The sequence below is a fragment of the Myxine glutinosa genome, chromosome 4 (assembly GCF_964187855.1).
Source record: "Myxine glutinosa chromosome 4, kmMyxGlut1.1, whole genome shotgun sequence".
Lineage (NCBI taxonomy): Eukaryota > Metazoa > Chordata > Myxini > Myxiniformes > Myxinidae > Myxine > Myxine glutinosa.
Genome location: NC_136264.1, coordinates 162296755 through 162320364, shown reverse-complemented (window position 1 = coordinate 162320364; position 23610 = coordinate 162296755). Strand labels below are relative to the sequence as shown.

The 23610-nt window shown below is 42.7% G+C and overlaps 1 protein-coding gene across 5 annotated transcripts in view; it reads left to right on the top strand.

Moving 5' to 3' along the window:
• Positions 1-6562: 6562 nt before the first annotated feature.
• Positions 6563-23610, top strand: part of LOC137425463 (ligand of Numb protein X 2) — a 93925-nt gene continuing 76877 nt past the window's right edge. For 2 of the 5 annotated variants that reach the window (XM_068113934.2, XM_068113933.2), the window contains exons 1-2: positions 6823-6875; positions 14787-15517. In XM_068113934.2, coding sequence (XP_067970035.2) covers positions 15070-15517 — 448 coding nt within the window. In that variant the 5' untranslated portion in view covers positions 6823-6875; positions 14787-15069. The other 3 variants (XM_078776688.1, XM_078776690.1, XM_078776689.1) reach the window with 3 other exon arrangements.

The following is a 23610-nucleotide window of genomic DNA, read 5'->3' as shown; positions in this document are numbered from 1 at the left end:
GGCGACGTTGTGGAAACGTTAGCACAACCCAACATTTGAATGTTCCCAAAACGTTGGAGCAAAACGTTGCAACAACGAAAGTAAAACGTTGTAGCGACGTTGTGGAAACGTTAGCAAAACCCAACATTTAAATGTTCACAAAACGTTGGAGCAAAACGTTGCAACAACGAAAGTGAAACGTTGTGGCGACGTTGTGGAAACGTCAGCAAAACCCAACATTTAAATGTTCACAAAACGTTGGAGCAAAACGTTGCAACAACGAAAGTGAAACGTTGTAGATTATCCCAATGGATAATCCCAATGAATCACAATGCAATCCCATTAAAATCCCATTAAAATCCCATTAAAATCCCATATCTTGTCACCCTTTGCATTGTTGAAAGCAATTAATTCCATAACTCAATATTACCTCTATTTATATATACGAGGGCGTGCCCGCACGTACGTGCTTGCCCGTACGTGCTTGCAAAAAAAAAAAACATGCGTGCAAGCAACAACAAAAACTTTGAAACCACGTGGCAGTAACGACCACAGAACCCCCCTTCTATTTACATGCAATGGTTTGGTCCATTCGCAAAGCCAAAACAAACGACCACAGAACCCCCCCTCTATTTACATGAAATGGTTTGGTCCATTCGCAGAGCCAAAGCGAACGGCTTGCGAGTATGGTGACCATACCTTGGGACCCACTTGTCCGATTAATTTCAAACCTTGACAAATTTTCCATTCCTTCCCTTCCTGATCTTTCGATGTAGGGCTGGGTTCTTTTTTTAGGATCATGTTGCATCGAGCATTATTTTCCAAAACAGTGTGAACATTAAACCACACCAAAACCTCTGACATCCCACCATTAACACCTATTGTAAGCGTGCCGAATCAGTAAGCATCACCCCTTCTATGAGCCTCGACCAGAGGGTGGTTGTTACTCACAAACACTCGTCGCTAGCTGTTCCATTGTCTGCCGATTCCCACTCTGCTGTTTTTTGTCTCATAATCACCAAACAAGAACAGTACACATTTCCTGTAATTATCTCTCATAATCAGGATAAATTTGGAACAGCCCTTAAACTAACACCAAGCAGATCAATTTTTTAGGTTGAGGTTTCACACAAACTGGCAAATTTCGTCAAAAAAAAAACAACAGCACTGGTTTTGTTTCCTGGAAGCATCCTGCAAAACGCTTTGCTTCTCGCAAAACGTCCGCCAATGGGAAGTAAAGGGAGGGAAAAAGAGCGGGAGCAAGAGACAGGGTGCCGGAATGGACATGAGGGACAATGAGGGACAGTGAGGGAGTGTTGGTATGCAATTTTTATCCAATCGCCATCTTTCACAGTAATTCTGGACCGGCATGAGGTGGGATTGTCTGTCATGAATTTATTTGTTGATCGAACGAGTTTTAATTTGTCTAAATCCGACCAGTCGTTTCCAAAGATATAAGCCTTTTTGTCGCAATACCATAAATTGGAATGAGGTAAATATATATATATATAAATATAATTCCCTTTCCCGGTTCCCTGTCGCTCGCCGAGCGCCGAGCAAGTCGCTCGCTCGCCGAGCAAGTCGAGTGCTTTGAACAAGTGCAAAAAAAAGAAGTACTTTATACGTGTAATGCGGCATTTGTGAACGAGTGTACCGGCCTTACACGTCCTGGAAGCAAATGGTCGCAAGGTGCACGCTTGCTCCGTTTGCTCCCAGGTCACAGTAAGACCCTTAATGACCAGCGCAAAAATACGTATTTACAGAAATCATTTAGGAAAACACGAATAAATAGAATCATTTAACACGTTTCATCCTTGTATCACCTATGGACAATCGCAAGTCCCACACAAATCCTCCATGTATATACAACATAACTATTCCCAAGTTCGTAAATCATACTGGACCAAAAACAAGACACACTCACCTTTTAAAGACTTGTTTGTGTCCAGTTGATGTCAGCGGTGCCTCCAAATTGTAGGGGAATTTGTAGCTGAGAGACTCACAGGACTCCAATGACCGGACACAGGTTTACAAAAGGTCTGGTTTATTAACTGGTTATTCACTTCATTCCATTTACCAAATAATACCGCATAATATAATGGATCAGGTTAACTCTTTTCCAATGGTCCTTCTCGTTCGGCTGATGTTCCTATGCCACTCCCGTTGGTCAGAGCTTCTGGTAGCAAGTTCTGTCGACTCCACGTTTGCTCTCGTTTATATGGACAAACTGGACTTAATCCCCTCTCCGCTAATGCCCCGAGGTCATGCATGTACCAAGTCCTGGTATCAGCTCGCTCCCCTCCTGTTGTGAGTTCCGTTTACCAAACGATAGGGGGGTGCTTCAGCCAGGGGCTGTGACCAGGTGGACAAGAGATTATCATGTTCGGGCGCATTCCTGACACTCATTTACAAACTCGTCTTTCACAGAGTTTGCATGTAAAATGTATCTGCTTCGTTACCAGGTTAATTAATAAGTTACCAGTGCCAATTAATAAGTTACACTGAGTTACACTTCCACACTACATACACTTCTCCCCCGGAGACTCTCCATACTACATACACTTCTCCCCCGGAGACTCTCCATACTACATACACTTCTCCCCCGGAGACTCTCCATACTACATGCACTTCTCCCCCGGAGACTCTCCATACTACATGCACTTCTCCCCCGGAGACTCTCCATACTACATACACTTCTCCCCCGGAGACTCTCCATACTACATGCACTTCTCCCCCGGAGACTCTCCATACTACATGCCTGCCCCCTAGGTGTGGCTATGATGTTCTTCATTTTCTTTGGATGGGGAGCTGACGTTGATGGGGTCGAAGCAGCTTCAGACGGTCGGTAATCCTGTTTTTCATCCTGCGAGTCAACTGTGGATGTGCTGCTGCTCATGCTCGTAGACACAGCTGTTGCACCCAGTAAGCTCTCATTGCTTTTCTGGGTCCGCTCTATCTTCCCTTGTCCTTCCGGAATAATGGTCATGGCATTGATCCCTGAAGTACCCCAATACTTGGTTCCCATCATTAATCCAGGTATAGTTACCTGATGACAAGCCACTCCACAAGCCCTCACCTTGGTTAACAACCTCCTATGTGGTACACCTCATCAAATACCTTCTGTACGTCTAGATATACTACGAGATTCTGTCTCTGTATCTAAATCACCCATGCTGCACCAAAGCACATCTTCTCGCTGCATCTAAAGGAAAACTTTGTCATCTTCTTCCCTGATCTCTTTTAAAGCATTATGGGATGCAATATCGAACAAGTCCTTCAGTGAGTCATTCAACATAGATTCCTTGATTCTGTCAGTTTCTTGAGCAGAAAACCTGTTTTTATTGATGTTGACATACTGCTCATGGAGTTTCTTTAGTTTCCTGATAACTGAATCGACACGTTGAGTGGGAATTCAAGCTTTCGCCCATACCTCCAGGACAGCATCAGCAGCCAGTTTGAAGCTTCGGTTCAGAACCTCATTCTGGGGTGCCTAAGGTGCCCAGGGATGCCTCCATGCAGTACATAGAGGCGGTATTGGGAGGGTGAGGTGTACAATAATTGATTGATTAATTGCATAATTAAAATAAAGAAATAATAATCGTAAAATAATTAATTTCTTAATCAATTAGCTAATAACATACCTCAACCACCAGTGTTTCATCCGAAGCTGTATCTTTTTAAAGATGAATTAAACAATTAATCAATCAAAAAATAAATAATTAATCGATCAATTGATTAATCAATAAATTATAAATCGATTCATTGATTAATCAATAAATCAAAAATACCCTTTACAGCCAAATCACCTAGTCAGTGTCATGTCCAAATATTAGCTTCCTAGCACAAAAAGTGCCTCAGGTATTGCCCAGATGAGAAAGGAAATAAATGTGATTAATAATGAAAATAAATAAATAAATAATCGTAAAATAATTACATGATTCATCATTTGGCTAATAGCATACCTAAACCACCACCGTGTCGTCCGAATCTGTAACATTATAAAAATTAGTTAAGCAATTAATCGAATGACGCTGACCTTTGACCTTTTGACAAAATTATTAATTTGCCTTCTCCATATTCTCATAGTAAAACTTTGTTGAAAATTTGATGACAAAACTCAAATGGTAAATTTAAATTTCAGGTCAATTGGATGAAAATGGATTTTACGTGATGCTGACCTTTAACCGTTTTGACCTTTTGTCAAAATTATTATTAATTTGCCTTCTCCGTATTATCAAAATTAACTTTGGTGAAAATTTAATGACAAAACTCAAATGGTAAAAAAAAGTTATGGGCCAGACAGACACACACACAGACAGACAGACACACAGAAGTTATTACAAAACCCGGCAATGCCGCGCCAGAGGATATTTATTTATTTGGCATGGGGGTGGTGTACTTTGAATGTATCTGCACTTGTTGTACACCGCTCCTTTCCTATTTCATCTCCAGGCGCTGCATGACGTCATCCCCGGGAACTGAAGGGGGCCCGGGGATGACACGCGCTGAAAGGGAGTACTAAGTTTTCACTCCGGTTTCTTGTTTGTTTGTCCGGGCGATATCTCAGCCATCCTTTGAGCTAAGAAGCTGAAATTTAAGCACAATAGTGAGCAAGTGCTTTGGCAAAAACGTTATTTTAGTTTTTTGATTTATCAGTGAATTGATTAACTACTTAATTATTATCGATTAATTAAGTACTTATCTATTTCCTTTCTCATCTGGGTGATACGAGAAAGTTCTTAGAACACCTTACTGTGTTGACTTGAAAAACAAGGACATGAGCAGGGTCTGTGAGCAGGGTCTGTGAGTGGCAAATGTGATTGGTCATGACGACGAAAATAGCGTAATATTTTTTCCAAGTACTGCTAAACGGAAGGGTTTTGAAAGTGCGAAAACGCATTTTGTGTTCTGCAGTGTTCAAGTATATCATTGAATTGAAATAAAATAAAGATTTTAAAGGTTGTGGGGAAAAAACTTTTTTCGCACGTTTACTGCCATTAATGCAGCGTCTTTTACACCACCCTATTTAAAACGTTACATTAGTTATTCGTACCTGTTGTTTGTGTCCTTTATGACTTCCTTAAAAACAGTACTTTTCCTGTTTGAAATTATTTTCAATTTTGCTTGACAGCCAGACAGACATAGTGGATAATTATCTCACTCCTCCGCGCATGCGGATCGGGACGAATTTAGGACCAAAGTACAGCTAAACCGCAGGTTTGTTTTACAATTCAAGTTCAAAATATAACATTCCATTTAAATTAAGTTGTTCATGATCATAAACTGACGTTTGTAGATGCACAGACAGACAGACGTGACCCAATTGCTTAACCCCACTTTTTCCTTCTCATGCACGGGTAAAAATGCATATTCCACAAAAAACAGCGCTTGAGCTTGGTCCGTCGGCTAAATGTACAGGTTATCCACCAGTCCATTGCACAGCATGATTATTACCCTGCACTCGCGAAGCATAAATCGGGATTAAGCAATCGGGTGCGTGCATACTGTAACGGTCTGCATTTTAAAAATTCATTTTCTCAGCAACCGTGAGTCCAATTGACACAAAATTTTCACCATAGGAGCGCCTCCGCCTATATACATTTTTTTATTCATAATTATGACGTCATAGGTCACGGGTACGAGCGCCATCTTGTTAAAACCTTGCACCTCTATATCTCCGAAACCGCTCCATGGAAAAAATTGAAACATGGCTCATTGTGAAGAAATCCGCATGGGGAATACGTTTTGTTAATTATGACGTCTTTGGTGCCTTAATTATGACGTAATAATTCGACAGGGACAACGCTTAATCCGATCAGTTTGAAATTTTTTGAGTGCGATCTACAGAATAATTATATTGGAGAATAGAAATTTATGATATGGTCACGTGGTGTGGCAGCCATATTTGATCAAATAAAAAACCCTTCAAAAACAGAAGAGTTGGCTCGCACCAAGTTGATTGTGCAGTGTACGTATTCTATGAAAACCATCTAGTTTATACTTTATGTTAATGTGGATTTTGGCTTGGCCAATTGGAAAGTCCTTTTAAATACGGTTCTTCTTCTTCTTTCACATGCAGGACGAGACTAAAGATAGCATTATTTGCTCGGGGCATGTCGATGCCTTTGATGCCGTGTCGTGCAGGTTAGAGCAGGAATTTGAAATCAATGCTGTTGTACATTAATCCGGATATCCCATCTGCAAGCACTAGCTGGTGGATGTTATTCAATGAGGAGTTGGCGAGTTATCGCCTGCATCCTGAACAGATTCCAAAAATAATTCTGCCTTCCTCTTCATGAAGGACCCCGTGGGATCTTTAACCTCCCGTGGGTTCAAATCTCGACCCAGCTAATATAAACTCTTCATGATGGCAATGGCAAACCACCCAGGACAACCCCTGGCCCCTGCCGAGGATGTTCAGCATCACCGACCACGTGGTACATTCATGATGGTGGTGCTGCTAGAACTCGCTGGGGCGGTTCATGACATGTCTGAGCTTTGATCGGAATTTGCACGGGAAAAGGAACTAAATAAATCAAAGCACACAAAGGTAAGGGGCGGAGCTTCGCACGGACAGCCAACCAGTGAAGACAGCAAGAAAGGTTGGTGGAGGAAGGCAGAAGTATAGTACAACTACAAGTTCTTGTTTTCAGCTACAGTCTGATAAAACTAAAGAACCTGCAACACAGATAATACACGTCACGTGGTTTTCGCGTCACCTGGCGTCATTGTCTTCACAAAAAAACCGTATGTACACACAGGTGTTCAGCGACCTGTCATTTTCCTGCACGCTGATTGGTTGCTCGTAAGCCACCGAGGGATTGGCTGTGAACAGGTAAGTTTGGTTAATGTGTGAACATCCTTTGAGCAGGAAGGAGGTGTTTGGTCGGTTCCTGGTAAGGCCGGTGTAAAGTTTTTTCCTCTTTTCGATCCTTCACTTACACCTTAACGTGGCACGTTAATTTCGGGCTGGAGTGGGTCCTCCTCCTCCTCCTCTTCTTCAAGTTTCGTGTAATGTGTGTACCTGTGGCTCGTGTTGTTGACAGTATCGTCGGGTTAGGTATATGTAACTCTCATTATAAGACAAAGTAATAAGTTAATTTGTGATTCTGTTTTATGAAGCAGTTTCTGATTGGGTGGATGAGGGAATGACCGTGGATGTAGCATATCTAGACTTGCAGAAGGTATTTGATAAGGTGTACCACATAGGAGGTTGTTAACCAAGGTGAGGGCTTGTGGAGTGGCTAGTCGTCAGGTAACTATACCTGCATTAGTGATGGGAACCAAGTAGTCGGGTGCTTCAGGGATCAATACCAGGACCATTATTATTCATGATTTGGACAGTGGGATGAAGAGGAGCCTTTCTAAATTTGCTGATGACCCAAAGCTTGTAGGTATTAGGTAGATAAAGGAGAAGGTGGTGATCAGGTTCAGGAAAGTATTGATACTTGCATAGATTGAGCAAAAAATTGGCAGACGCAGTTTGACCTGAACAAATGTAATATCGTTAGGGATGGGTAGGAATAATGGAAATAAGGAATTATATGGTGTAAGGGGGAAATTTTGGAGAGTCACCCAGGAGAAGAGTCTGGGGGTGGTAATAGATATGAATAGCTGGGTGTGCCACTGTGCCAGGTTGGGCAGACAGGGCAGTGCCAGGTAGCTATAGGTAACGCAAACAGGGATTTGGGATATATTCAGTGGGGAATAAATTATAAATCAAAAGAGGTGGTTTAAACATTGTATCGGGATTTAGTGAGGCCTCATCTAGAATATTGTGCACAGTTTTGGTCACCACAGCCCAGGAAGGACATACCTGCCATAGACAGAGGTCAGCGCAAGGCTACGAGATTGATTCCGGGCCTAGCTAGACTCAGCTGTGAGAAGCGGCTGAGGGAGACGGGACTTTATACATTGGAAAGGAGACAGTTATGTTTGGATATGACAGACGTTTAAGATAATGAAGGTTATAGACGAAATAAGTGCAGAAGAATTATTCAGCAGGGCAGACAATGATCGGACCAGAGACCATAGCCTGAGAGTAAAGAAAAGGAGAGGTAAGATGGTCATGAGGCAGGTAAAGGTCTCTCACTCGTGGAGTAGTTAATGAGTGGAATGGTCTCCATGGAAACGTACTGGAAGGAGAAACATTATATCGGTTTAACTTGGAATTGGATAGGTATGTGGAAGTATTGGAGATAGAGGGGTGTAGGGATAATGGCAGGACATGTGAGTTGCTTGTGTATGGATGGGTGGTTGTGTACATTGACGTGATTGTGATGTCTATGGGATGATCTCATCAAAAGGTGAATGTCTGGTCATTGTGCATTCTTCAACCTACAACTGCCTTCATCCCCCTACCGACCCCCGACCCCCCCCCCCCCCCCCATATATATATATAGTGGAATTGTCTATAGCCTGATGATGGATATACAGTGTTTAATGTGATGTTGGTGTAGCGCAGGCATGGTGGGCCGAATGGCCTCCTTCTGTGTCAAAGTTCCTTGCTATTCCTTGTTACCCGAGATGTTTTCTTTGGGGTTTAATGTTGCACGCATTGTCACTGGTTGGATGTCTGGTGAATAACTGAATCCTTTTAATGACCAGTTATATGGCAAAAGCTGTGTTGCTATTTAATCATTGCATTTGTCATTGTATTTCATTATCTCGTATTATAAACTATTTCCCATACCTCAGCACTATAGATGGAACCGTATTGTGTTCTATATGTCGGTGACACATCTCAAATGACGTGAATTTTGACATGACATATCATGACGGCGGTGTGGTGTTCCAACGTGTTCCCTCTGTAGGGTAGGATTGGGGTATGGGATCGGAGGGGTAGTGGTGGTGCCAGTGAGATGATATGAAAGGCTCCCCAGGTCCTTCTTATAATAATAATAATAATAATAATAATAATAATAATAATAATAGTAATAATAATAGTTGCTCTTTGTACCGAAGATGCCCATCCACTTATGACAGGTGAACACCTTGGTGCATTAATTTGTTTATAGTGCAGAAGCTGCACACTTTACCATAGTAAACAGTGTTAACTGGTGTCAAGGAACCTGTGAGCTGGTAAACGTTCCCCTCTCCACCCTCACCATTGTCACCCTCTACCCCAGTCTCCAACCCCCAAAAAGTGATCCACCCATCAATTTAGCAATTGGGTTCCAATTTGGTACTGCATAAACAGGTATTTGATTTGAGAAAAAAATCCTTTTTTCACCACGTCTGGGGATTGAACCCTGGTCCCTCTCACTTAGTAAGGCAAGCTTGCAATCCACCACACTGCGGGACTCAGCAGGCCATCCCTGTAACGATGAACTTACCTAGGCCTCAGGCTTTCATGTGAAGTGAAGTGCTGTTTTAATGAACCAACAGATAAGTTCCAATTTATTATTATACACGCTCTCTGAGGTTTTGCTCGTTCTGATGAAAATACATTGGAAATTTGAAAGACTCATCTCACACAAGAAAAAAAAATTCCTATGCTTGTACAAAAGTGCAATTATTAAGGAAATATGTTTTTATTCTGGTTCTGATAGGTTTTATATCTTTTTATTTTTTAAAGAAAAGTCAAAATAATAAGCCCGTTTGTGCTTGGTGCATCCTATCGATAGTTAAATTAATATAAACCTCTTGTTTTTTGTTTTTTTTTGGTTTCTTTTTGTTCTCATTAACACTTCCTGCCTCCCCCACCCCAAACCTCCACCTCTCCACTCCATGCTCATTACCTCCGCCATTGAAGGTTTTCGCTCCTTTCTGTTTGGCTGTTTATTTGTGAGCAGAATACCTCAAAAAGTTGTGTTGAGATTCAAACGAAACATGATGGACAGGTGGGACGAATTGATTAGATTTTGGTAAAGATCCGGATCTGAGAATTTTTCAATTGTTCCTTCACCGTTGACAGATGGAGCCAAAAAGGATATATAGCATGATGTTTCAAAAAGACTTGTAACAAAACGTGGTGGATGAGTTGGGGAGGAGACAAGAACAAGCCGTTTAGAATTTGATTAAGGTCCAGTTGCAGATCCGGCCTATCAGTGGGATGCAAAATGTAAAGTGTTCAACCTGGTGGAGGTGTGCAGTTTGCTGAGTGCAATTCTATTTTTCTTCTGTTTTCGTTGTCCTTTTCTCTTTCATTATGTCTGTCTGCCTTTTTACCCTTTCTTCACTTCTTCTGTCGCAATTGCCCCACTTCCTCTTGCCCCAAATAAATTTCCCGGTATACGGTTGTTACGGTCTGTGACCGTTTTCTTCTTCCCACCCGCCTGGGAGTTAGACCAAGTGGTTTGGTCCATGTGTATAAAGCCTATGATTGGCTGTGGGGCAGGGGAGGGGCCAGGAAGGTGAGAGAGAGAGAGGGGGGCAGAGGGGGGCAGAGGGGGGAAGAGGGGGGAAGAGGCCGAGAGAGGCCATTTTGGAGAAGAGCTCATGGCGGAGTGCTTTTTCTGGGGTTGTAGAGGTTCCAGCTGCCATCTCTTTACCTGAAGGGTGACGTTGATCGAACTCGTGCTGCCGTACCTCTACTGCCTTGCGGCCTACTGGTGGACTTGCCTACTCCTACCCTCTCGTGCTGGGCCTGCACTGGGGCCTACCACTGAGCCTGCCCTGGGACCTACTGTTGGGCCTGCCTTGGGGCCTACTCGTGGACTTGCCTACTCCTACCCTTTCATGCTGGGCCTGCACTGGGGCCTACTGTTGGGCCTGCCTTGGGGCCTACTTGTGGACCTGCCTACTCTTGGACTGGCCTACTCTGGTTTTTTCCCTCTTTTTCTCCCTTCTTGGTTTTATGTGTAGAAAGAGATTTTTCATGTGATAACCTATAAATAAAAACAGTGTAATTGAAGGCTTGTCTTGGTGTGCTTCAGGCCGTAACAAATTGGGGGCTCGTCCGGGAACTGGATTACATGATACCTGTCTTGGATTTTTGTTTTTTTTCGCAGTAGTAAGTTTTCTCATTGGCAGATAATTTGACTTTTGTTTACGGTGCTGATACTTCTATATTTACTGCAGTCGTACACCATGGCTGAGGATATGGATTTTGAAGTGAAGGAATTTGTGGAGAAGAAGGGGCTATCGGTGCAAGACGTAGAACTGTTACGTAAGGTAGAGTTACGAGCTGTAGCTGATCATCTCGGGGTTAGTGGGACATCTCGTATGAAAAAGTCGGAGTTTGTTTCGGCTATTGTCAGTCACATGGGTTTAGAACCATAGGTAAAATGGAGGAGTGAAGCCTTGGAATTGGCCCGGATAGAATCAGAAGAAAGACAGCTCAGACTAAAGTTAGAAGACGAAGAACGACAAAGAGAGTTTGAAAGAGAAAAGGAAGAAAGGCAAAGAGAGTTTGAAAGAGAAAAAGAAGAATGGCAACGAGAGTTTGAGTTAAGAAAATTAGAAATTCAGGTGGGACAGGCCCAACCAGTTTCCATAGATTCAGGTGGGGGTCAAAATGATCTCCCCCATTCCTTTGATGTGGCTCGGAACATTAGGCTTGTTCCCAAGTTTAATGAGGAGGAGGTGGAAACGTTTTTTCTGCCTTTTGAAAAGATAGCAAAACGTCTTCAGTGGCCCATACAATACTGGACCCTGCTACTACAAAGTGGGTTCATAGGGAGAATCCCGGCAGTGTATTCAGCTCTGTTGGAGGATCAGTCAGAGAATTATGAGGCTGTTAAAAAGGCTGTGTTGTCCGCCTATGAGCAAGTTCAGGAAGCATACCGGCAGAAGTTCCGAACCTTAAAAAGACAGGCAGGGCAGACATTTGTTGAATTTGCGAGGGGGAAGGTAATGAGTTTTGATCGGTGGTATCGTTCTCTACAAGTGGATAGGACCTATGGTAATCTAAGGGAGGTTATCTTGGTGGAAGAGTTTAGGAATAGTATCCCCATGGACATTAGGACACACCTTATGGATCATAAGGGTGGTGAGTTGAAAAAAGCTGCTGTTGGTGCAGATGATTATGAACTTACCCATAAGAGAGGCTTTGGTTTTCCTCATTATGGTACTACCTGGGATAACAAGAAGGGGGTTAGTGAGGACCGGGCAGAGGGGAAGTCGACAGACCATAGGGGTCCATTGGTGCGGACGTCTCTGGGTAGACGGTTTGAGTGGTCGAGTCGGGCATCTCGCCGGGGACCGGCCCCCACATGTTATTGCTGTAAACAGAGGGGCCATCTTAAGTCGAATTGTTGGAAATTGCAAAGGGAGGTGAAGCAGGGAGACTCCGTTAGACTTATTGCATTGGTTCGAACCACAGTGGACAGCCACAGGGATCATGCCCTTACAGTTAAGGCTGAGGATACTGCGGACCTTACGAGCCCCGTACAGGACCATTCTAAACCCTTTGTGCCAAAGGGCCAAGTGTCTTGGGACAGGAAAGTCAAGTCCATAGTTATTCTGAGGGATACTGGGGCCGCCCAGTCGTTGATGTTGTCTAATGTTTTACCATTGACTTTGAGTAGTTCGGGGAAAGCGAGTGCCTTAATCCAGGGCATTGCAGGTCGTTATGTCCCAGTCCCCTTACATAGGGTGAACTTGAAGTCTGATTTGGTCACAGGACCCATGATGGTAGGAATAGTCCCCACTCTCCCCATAGAGGGTATTAGTTTCGTATTGGGAAATGATTTGGCTGGCAATAGGGTTTGTGTTTCCCCAGTAGTGAAAGAGAGATTCCTCGAAGAGACGGAGAACCCTAACCTTCGGGACTATGTAGGTACTTTCCAGGAAAGACTTACCACCACCTGCAATGTCGCCAAGGAACATTTGAAAGTATCTCAGCGAGTAATGAAGGCCCGTTTTGACCTGAATACGACAGCTTGTAATTTTAGGCCTGGAGACAAAGTGCTAGTTTCACTACCTCTGCCTGGGGAGTGGGGAGCCACTATTGGCGAAGTTTAGCGGTCCCTACTTGGTCGAAAAAACGCTGAGAGAGGTGAACTACGTGGTGCGGACCCATGACAGATGGAAACCCCGCCGGGTGTGCCACGTTAATATGCTTAAAAGGTATTATGAGTGTGAGGCCGACCTCGGCAGGCCAGTTGGTAGGTCATATAAAGCATCAATATATTGACTCTAGTGAATTAGACAGCGTTGCTCTACAAGTACCTGATAGGGAACCGATGGGGGCTTTTAGTACAACCGTACCCCTTGAAAATTGTACATATTTTGGGTCGAGATAATGTCATTGCAGATGCTCTATCTCGAGCTTAAGATATTTTTTTTCATGCCCCTGCATATTAGCTATGATGCTTGTAAATGTCACAATGAGAGGTGGCTGTTTGTTTATTGCAGTTTATGCTGGGTTTAGACTAACCTGCCTTTGTAAAGGAAAACTTTTCTTGGGGTAAAGTTTTTGTCCCCCGTCGCACCGCGGAGCGAAAGGGGGACTATGGTTTTCCCCTGCGTGTGGGCGTGCGTGCGTGCGTAAGCGAAGGACCGAATTCTGATTTGGTGTGTGGGTGCAACCCATGTCAAAATCCAAGATGGCCGCCGCCATGTATGTGAACCTTGCGAGCCCATTATCTTGAAAAATAAGCGAAGTACCAACTTCTAATCTGGTGTGTGGGTGTATTTAGGCATAAGAAAGAACGCTATTGAAAATTGGGTCGCCACGTCAAAATCCAAGATGGCCGCCGCCATGTATGTCTGAACCTTGTGAGCGGAATATCTTGAAAAATAAGCGAAGTGCCGGTACCAACTTCTAATCTGGTGTGTGGGTGTATTTAGGCATAAGGAAGAAGGCTATTGAAAATTGGGTCGCCACGTCAAAATCCAAGATGGCCGCCACCATATATATGTCTGAACCTTGCGAGCGAAATATCTTGAAAAATAAACGAACTACTAACTTCTAATCTGGAGTGTCGGTGTATCTACGCATAAGGGAGAACGCTATTGAAAATTGGGTCGCCACATCAAAATCCAAGATGGCCGCCTTGCGTCTTCCACTTTGTCAACACGCATCACTTCACCAACGGGGGACCGAGGCGTAACGCTTGTCTTCTTTAAGGGGGGGAGGTGTTACGGTCTGTGACCTTTTTCTTCTTCTTCCCCCCCACCCCCCTGGGAGTTAGACCAAGTGGTTTGGTCCATGTGCATAAAGCCTATGATTAGCAGTGGGGCAGGGGAGGGGCCAGGAAGGTGATTCAGAGGAGAGAGTGGCCATTTTGGAGAAGGCTCATGGCGGAGTGATTTTTCTGGGGATGTAGAGTTTCCAGCTGCCATCTCTCTACCTGGAGGGTGACGTTGATCGAACTCTTGCTGACGTACCTCTACTGCCTTGGGGCCTACTCATGGACTTGCCTACTCCTACCCTCTCGTGCTGGGCCTGCACTGGGGCCTACCACTAGGCCTGCCCTGGGGCCTACTGTTGGGCCTGCCTTGGGGCCTACTCATGGACTTGCCTACTCCTACCCTCTCGTGCTGGGCCTGCACTGGGCATACCACTGGGCCTGCCATGGGGCCTACTCTTGGACTGGCCTACTCTGGTTTTTCCCTCTTTTCTCCCTTCTTGGTTTTATGTGTAGGAAGAGTTTTTTCGTGTGATAATCTATAAATAAAGACAGTGTGATTGAAGGCTTGGCTTGGTGTGCTTCAGTCCGTAACAACGGTTTTACGATACACGTGTACACACACACACACACACACACACACACACACACACACACACACACACACACACACACACACACACACACACACACACACACACTTGTGTACGTATATATATATTTGCAAACACACCTTATTTTACTCTCATCCTTTTTCAGTTTACTAATTTGTGTTTTTTATTCCCTCCGCAGGTCGTTTGCAGGTCCTGATCATGCTGACCTATCGCCTCGTATTTGTGGTTATTCCATAAAAGATTTGATGATATAGATGCTTGTTTGTCTTCTTATAGACTAAATTGCTTTTATTTTTATATGAGAATAGAAGAATAATTCCATCTTGCATTAGGATAGTTTTAAAGTGCTGTGAAGGACAGCTTTATTACTGAAGCACATTATAAAATCAGAGTGAAGTGCACTCCTTAGTTTTAGGGCATGTAATAAAGGCAATCTGGGAATAGCAAAATTAACAACAGCTATGGATGTAGCACATCAGAGCAAACCACCAGAAGTGATACAATGTATGGAGGAGATGGCCAATAGAGATGGTGAAGAGGTAGAAGAGGTAGAAGAGGCAGAAGAGGCAGAAGAAGCAGAAGAAGAGGAAGAGGAAGAGGAGGATGAGGCAGACATTGGAAGGTCCAGTGTTACTGTTGCTGAGAACATCCCATTGGAAATGGAGAATACTGACCAGGAGGCAGTACAAAGACCATGGGAGGCAAACGGGTTCTGCATGACATGTGGTCAGTGCCACCCGGATAATACTGTGCATAATTACACGTACCAGCTGGAGGTGGATGAAGAATTGACCTGCCGAATATGCCTTGATCCACTGCTTTCACCTCTGGACACACCGTGTGGTCATACATACTGCTCAAGCTGTCTTGAGAGTTTCCTGCGGCCCAAAAAAAAAGCATTGCCCAGCAGTGAGTAATGTTGTTATTTGCAATGTCTTTGATTTTGATGGGATATTTAATTCTGGTGTTCCCAGGGATTTTAGGATTTTATTTGGAAACAAAAACGAAATATTATTAACCCCTGTATACCCCGTTCTTGCTATTTTATCCCTATATCTCCGAACAACTCGCTTTCCCTTTTCTTAACTCACTTATTCTCCAACCCCACCCCCTCTTTTCATTTTCTCAATTTGCCACTGCTTTGCAAACATAATACATTAGCTTCAAAAGCAATCTTAGAACCATAAGCTGCTTTATGTGCTGCAAGAATGGAGATACGAGTTGAAGGTAAATTACTTGTAGGTGAGCAAATTGATGATTGCTAGGGTTTCATGTTGAAGTGTATTGATCTTCTTATTCATGCAAACAACCACTAAAAAAAAAAAGCCATTTTGCCATTTTTCTTGTAATGTATTAAGGCTCAAGCCGGGTGTAATTTCATTTCTCATCCCTCTGTTCAGAGATTTGTGTCTGACAGGATGTTGCAGTGCATGTTGCTTTGAGCTATCTAGTCTGGGTTTGATTATCGACCCGACAAGAAACTGTCAGATTGATGCTTTTCAGGCAGGGCATTGAATCACACAGTACGCCGCCTCGGATGGACGTTAAACTGGGCATCCCATCTGCCAGCATTAGTTGGTGGATGTAAAAAAAATCCCACAGGGTCCTCCACGAAGAGAAGGGGAGCTATCGCCTGCATCATGAACAATTGCAAATTCGTCACCTTCAGTCTAATGTCAGTCTTGGGCCAAAAACGTTCTCTGATCGACACCACAAGTTAAGGTGGAAATAATTGGAGTTGTTGAATGAAGTACAGTACTTGGAGTCATCTTCCTGGATATTGGAAATGGACATTGCATTTTCGAATAATTATCAGCTTTTCTCCCTTTCGGCTTGCCTTTAAAACATTATTTAATACTGCGTGTGTTTCAATCCAGGAATTTTGCCAAATTTGTGTTCAATTACTCACTCACTCTCTCACTCAATTACTCACTCAATTACTCACTCAATTACTCACTCACCTGACAAATCTCACTCTCTTACTATGTCTCTCCGAAAAGATCGACTGGACAACCCTCCCATCTACTTTCTCAACAATCCTCTCCAAGAAGTTCTGTCGCTCAAGCTTTTGGGTCTCACTATCTGCCATGATCTTTCTTGGGAAAACCACATTTCCAAGCTGGCCTCCAAAGCCAGTCGCCGACTGGGCATCCTCCGTCGTGCGAAGTCCTTCCTCGGCACACCTGAGCTCCTCACCACATACAAGGCTTTCATCCGCAGCTCAATGGAATACTGTTCTCCCCTATGGGCTGGTGCTCCTGCCTCACACCTGGCTCGGCTTCACGCTGTTGAATCCAAAGCTTTCAAAATCATTGGAATCTCCCGCGATGAAGCTATCTCTGAGGGCCTTTCACTCACTCACCGCAGGCAGGTAGGTGGTCTTTCTGTCTTCTACCGACTCCTCTCCGGCCTTGCTCCCCCAGCTCTCTCTGTGCTCTGTCCCCCAAATATTCCTACAGGTCGCACAAGATCTGCCAGCAACCCTCTGATGGTTAAACTGCCGAAATCTCGGCTCTCTGCTCACCTTCACTCTTTCATTCCTCTTTTCTCCCGCCTGTGGAACAAACTCCCACACTCACTTCAATCCCTCTCCTCCCTCCAGGTCTTTAAAACAGCTGTTCACCACCATCTCTTATCTTCCCCCATCCATAACCTTGATCTTTTCTACCCCCACTAATTCACCCCAGATCCACCTTGTTTGAAATTCCAACTTCTTTCCTGGAAATCCTGGCAGTGTCCATATGTTTATACCTCTCCCACCCCCCCCCCCCCTTCACATGCCTCCCCCCCAAAGCCCTCTCCCTCCCACAGATCTCTCGATGTCTCCATGTCTCTCGGTCCCTGCTCTCAAATGTTGTGTTTGTGTCCTTCCCCCTCTCTCCCCATCTTGTCTGCCGCTCCCGATGTTATTTGTTTTATGTGTCTGTTTGTCTTTCTGTGTGATTAATGTTCGCTCTTTCACGAGCCTCGATCTTGTATACAAAAAAATAATAATAATAAAAAATTAATATTTTAAAAATTTTCTAAAACTTTTTATTGAAAAAAAAAAACTTTTTCATTTTCCCAAACTTTTTTCAAGTCTACAAAAAAATCCAAAAGCAAAAACCTTTTGCACTACAAAGTGGACATTGCTGAATCATCCAGTGCACAGAAGATAATCTTATCTGTCCTTTGACGTCACATTGTTTCCCTTATTTATCTTGTGCTCATCTTTCAACATCATATTGTTTCCCTCATTGTCATTCCCTGCCGTGTACAGCAGGATTCAGTTTAACACAAAATAGTCAATTTCTGCTGAAAAAGGGCATTAGTTATCAAGATAACCTCAAGTTTCATGTGCTTGCAGCAAAAGACAAACCATTGCATATGGGATTGAGTAAAATCATGGAACCCTTTTTTGGAGACGATCAAAATAAAAATCCTATATGCGTTTGATGACCCAACCCCATTTCCATGCGGATGAAGCAAAGTGGTAGCTATTGTGTTCCATAAATGATGTAGTAAATGTATCTTGTAATAACTACTCGTGGCTAATGCATTGTTGAAACATCCATATTCATAGCAACCATGTGTTCTGATCAAAATTCCAAACAATTTATTTTCCCTGGATATTTTAAGATTTTATTTGTAATACACACAAAAACAAAATATTAGTAACCCCTGTATGGCCTGATCATGGGCTTCCTTGCCTACCCTTTACTAGTATCTGTCCTAACAACCACCTTTCCCTTTTCTTCACCCTCATCACTCACTGACATCGCTGAATAAGAAACAAAGTATTATTGGTCATGTATTAACAAGCAAGGCCGCTTTCATTATACACAGAAACACATATTTTCGAAACAGAAACGCTCATTATTTATTTATTGTTTGTTTATTATTCATTGTTATTATTTGTCTATTTTATATTGTACACAATAAGTTAGGGATATTGTGGGAGTGAGTTTATTTTTTTTATAGGGGTTAAGGTTAGGGTATTGAAATCAAGAATGCTGTGTTTTTTTCACACTCATTAATAACCAAAGAATTAGGACCAACAACTTTTTTCAACATAATTAATACACAAAATCAACCACACCGAAGAACCTGCCAATATCCCTAACTTATTGTGAGTAGTGTATTTTGTATATTGATTATTGTTTGTTTTGTTTATTGTTTATTGTTATAATTTATTTATTGTTATTATTTGTAACAGAAACGCTCATTATACACTTAACTCCACATGTCACGCAGATGGTATAACAGAAATACTGATGGCATTTGGTTGGAGTGTATTTGGCTGTTGTTCCAAACACTTCCTGCTCGGCCAAAAGCAGTCCCAGCTTTCCTGTTTGTCTGCATTGCTTTAGGTTTGTCAATTCTATGAACCAAAGTATCTGGGAGGATTTTGTTCTTTAAATAATTTTACATGTGACATCCCTGGACTGGTTCTAGCATTGAAACGTTTCTCGACTCATCAACGCCCTGAAGCTCTGTCATGCGCACAGGCCTTCATCGTCATTATTATTGTTTTTATTATTTTATTATTGCGGGCAAGGGGGTTAACAAGGGGAGATGTAGAAAATTGGGAAAAATGGAGAAGATTGTTATGGGGCCCGCAAGGCTAACCCTTGCTCTAGCAGGGAAAATGGCCTTAAAATGCCTATTGTGTTGTTGTTGTTACTATTTATATTATTACTATTTTGTATGCCAATGCAAATTCAAAAATCGAAGTTGATTTGTAAACTGCTTAAGTTTAATACTCATTAGAACAAATGGTCTGTAGACATATAGATCGGTTCAGCTTTGATGGAGTCGACTTGTATGTTCTTATAGAATGATATTAATGACATTAGTACAAAAATCATCATGTACCCACACACACTTTTCATTCATGGCACTCTGGGTATCAATAGCCACCGTTTTGTGATTAGGAAACCACAAATACAATAATTTTTGATAAAATTCTTAAAACGAGATCCAAGACGTGAAGGAAAGCTACGAGACGTGTAGAAAAAAAAAAAATTAATGCATAATTTTTTGGGATAAATACTGTACATGTGTTGGATATTCAGGAGTATATTGAAAATTAATAAAGCCCTGGCATGTCTTGCATGATTTTATCTATTATGAACCAATTTGGCAGTGCAATGGAGTAATCAAACTATAATGCACATTTTCATTGCTCTGTTCACCTATTTCAGGTAGCCTGGCCTGGCTAGGGTGCCAGCTTGGGATCCTAGGATCCTGGGTTCGAATCCCGGTCGATCGCTGAATTAACACCAGAGGGTTGACTCAGCCTGTCATCCTTCCGAGGTCGGCTAATTGAGTACCAGTTCACTGGTAATTCCCTGTTTGTCGTAAAAAGGTGACAAACAGGGTTGGCGGCAGGAAGGGCATCCGGCCGTAAATCATTGCTCCAAAAAGGGGACCAACAAAAACAACAACAACCACGGTGCCCGAAAAAGGCCAACCCCCGCTTTGTGGGGAAAAATGGCCTCTAAAGGTGGTTTTTTGCTCACCTATTTCAGGTGCATTAGGGACTTTTTGGCTCGCCAGAAGAAGTGCCATAGATATTGGTTACTATGGTGTTGAGCAGCCATTTGCATACAGTACATGTGCTACTGTAATAGGATATGCCAGTCTTCTCACTCATCTGGTTCCTTATTGTTCTTTTCTCCTTTTTGTGATTCGTTGTTCTCACTTTGTTTTAAAGAGAACAAGCGTTACGCCTAGGTCCCCCGTCGGTGAAGTGATGTGAGTTGACAAAGTGGAAGACGCAGGAAACATGGAAGAGTCGATAATATTTGTGAGTGGGTTGCAGACACACCCACACACCAGATTAGAAGTTAGTAGTTAGTTTATTTTTCAAGATATTCCCCTCACAAGGTTCAGACATAGTCACGTGAAAATGTAAATACACCCCATGTAAAGTTTTGACTTTTTCAACATATTTCAACATACAGCTATTTGATCTTCATTTCAACAATATTGATAGATAAAGGTGATATAATATAACAAATATCATGAAACATTTACATTTTGTAGTCCGTTGTATAATTTAAATAAACATAAATGCAAATTTCGCATGTGGAAAAAGTAAGTACACCCTTGGCTCTAATAGGTGGTATTGCCCCCTTTGGCAGAAACAACCTCAAGTAGGCGTTTCTTATAACTGTCTACCAGTCTCTGACATCGACTGGGAGAAATTTTTGTCCACTCCTCCATGCAGAATTCTTTCAGCTGTGCGATGTTTGAGGGGTTTCTTGCACACACAGCTCGTTTCAAATCCCCCCACAACATCTCGATGGGATTCAGATCTGGGCTTTGACTTGGCCATTCCAGAACCCTCCATTTCTTTCTTTTCAGCCATTCCTTGGTGGATTTACTGGTATGTTTGGGGTCATTGTCATGTTGCAAGGTCCACCTTCGGTTGAGCTTCAACTTTCTGACAGATGGCCTCACATTATCCTCAAGCACACTCTGGTACAATGAAGAATTCATAGTGGATTATATGATGGTGAGCTGCCCAGGACCTGATGCAGCAAAGCTGCCCCAAACCATAATATTTCCACCACCATGCTTTACAGTTGGTATCAGGTTCTTGTGGTCAAATGCTGTCTTTGGTTTTCGCCAAACATGTCTTCTGGTACTGTGGACAATTATCTCTACCTTTGACTCATCTGTCCAGAGCACATTGTTCCAGAAGTGCTGGTCTTTGCCTAGGTGTTCATTGGCAAACTTTACTCTTGCCCTGATGTTCTTTCTGGACAGCAAAGGTTTCCTCCTGGCACACCTCCCATGTCGATCAAATTTTTGCAGCCTCTTTCTAATGTTAGACTTGCACACTTTGACATCAACAGTGGCAAGAGCTACCTGTAGGTCCCGTGATGACATTCTGGGGTTCTTAGAGACTTCTTTCAGCATCTTGCGGTCTGCTCTCGGGCTGAACTTGCTGGGGCGGCCTGGCCTGAACAAGTTGGCATTTGTTTGGAATCTTCTCCACCTGCAGATGATCTTCCGGACAGTCGAATTATTGATTTCAAATTGCTTGGAGATCTTTTTAAATCCCTTCCCAGACTCATAGGCATCTATAACCTTCTTTCTGAAGGCCTCAGAGAGCTCTTTTGATCTAGGCATGGTGACGCCGCACACTTCAACAACAAAGAGCAAACCAAACTGAATGTCTGAGGTTTAAATAAGACAGGTTCCTCCAAGATCCTCTCTAACAATGTTCTAATCATTTGCACCTGAGCTGGTGCATCTGATTCTAATTTTAGGTATTTGAAGTAGTGATAAATGTAGGGGTGTACTTACTTTTTCCACATGCGAAATTTGCATTTATGTTTATTTAAATTATACAATGGACTACAAAATGTAAATGTTTCATGATATTTGTTATATTATATCACCTTTATCTATCAATATTGTTGAAAAAAGGATAAAATAGCTGTATGTTGAAATATGTTGAAAAAGTGAAAACTTTACATGGGGTGTACTTACTTTTTCACGTGACTGTATATGTTGGCGGCCATCTTGCATTTTGACGTGGCGACCCAATTTTCAATAGCGTTCTTCGTTATGCCTAGATACAGTCGTGCACCAGATTAGAAATCAGTAGTTGGTGTATTTTTCAAGATATTCCGCTCACAAGGTTCAGACATATATAGCGGCGGCCATCTTGGATTTTGATGTGGCGACCCAATTTCCAATAGCGTTCTTCCTTATGCCTAGATACACCCACACACCAGATTAGAAGTTAGTAGTTCATTTATTTTTCAAGATATTCCGCTCAAGTTTCAACGCACGTACGCACGGACGCACACACGGACGGAGGGGAAAATCATAGTCCCCCTTTCCGCGGTGCGACGGGGACAACAAATGCACAGGCCAAGTCTCACAGTTTGCCCGTGCGACTTGTATCCTATTATTTATTATTTTCATTTTATTTTCAAGGACTCTGGGTGGGAAGCTTTGTCGAGCTCACTTTGGTGGGAAGGCGGGAAGTTTTATTTTTTTTCCTGGTTCTCACTGGCTTTGCCTGATTATACCCCCAAACAATGCCAGCAGATACATTTGACCTCCATTTTGCTTCCGATCTCCCGAGGATCGAGACTTCAGCAATGCTCATTCATGAGTCTCGGTCTCCTGCAATTTTGTAGAAACAACTCAAATAAATTGCTGACTGTGAGAGGAAATTATCCATGGTCAGGAAAATTCGCAGTGAATGCAGCAAGAACATGTGGCTTGCTGCACTTACAAGCTGCAGCTAAATTGCAGTGTACAGTTAATGTTTATTCCACCTGTCACGTTCCATGTCACTCTGCAAATGGAGAAAAGAAAAGGGACTCTGTTAGCAAATGTGCGAGATGTTGACTGTGTGAGACCATGTTTGGGGGAAATATTGCATGGATGCATGCACGATGTTTCTCTGGAATGTTTGTTTTTGTTTCTTGTGCGCAGTGTTGAGTGGGTGTGTGAACTGCGTGTGAGCTCATTGTGGGATGCTTTAATCTATGTATTCCACTGTGACATGATTCACTGGTTTCATGACCCAAGCTTGCAGGCGGTGAAGCACGTTGACAGCTCGTCTTTCATGTTTCAGGTTTTTTGTTGTTTTTGTCAAATCCCAAAGTTTTTCAGTTCAATGGAGGTCTCAGTTGTAACTCTAAAGAGGTTGTGTTCTTCAATCCTGCAGAATCATCTGCTTTTCATAGGTTTATCCATCCTTTCCTGTCGGTTTGCATCGATCCATATCAATTTTATTGCTTGCAAAATTGAAGATTTTTCAAGTGTATTGGTTGGTCTTGTGTATTATTCTGTCTGTTTGTTTGTCTATCTGTCAATCACCTACAGGTCACAATTTTAAACTGATGTTCACAAAACTTCATCAGATGGCAGAGTTTGTCTTAAGGAAGAAGCCTATTGATTTTGAGGTCAAATTGATAAATTTGTCATTTTTTTCATCCGATTGACTTGAAACTTGAACATTTGCACATTGTCACTAAATTGGGAAACTATAT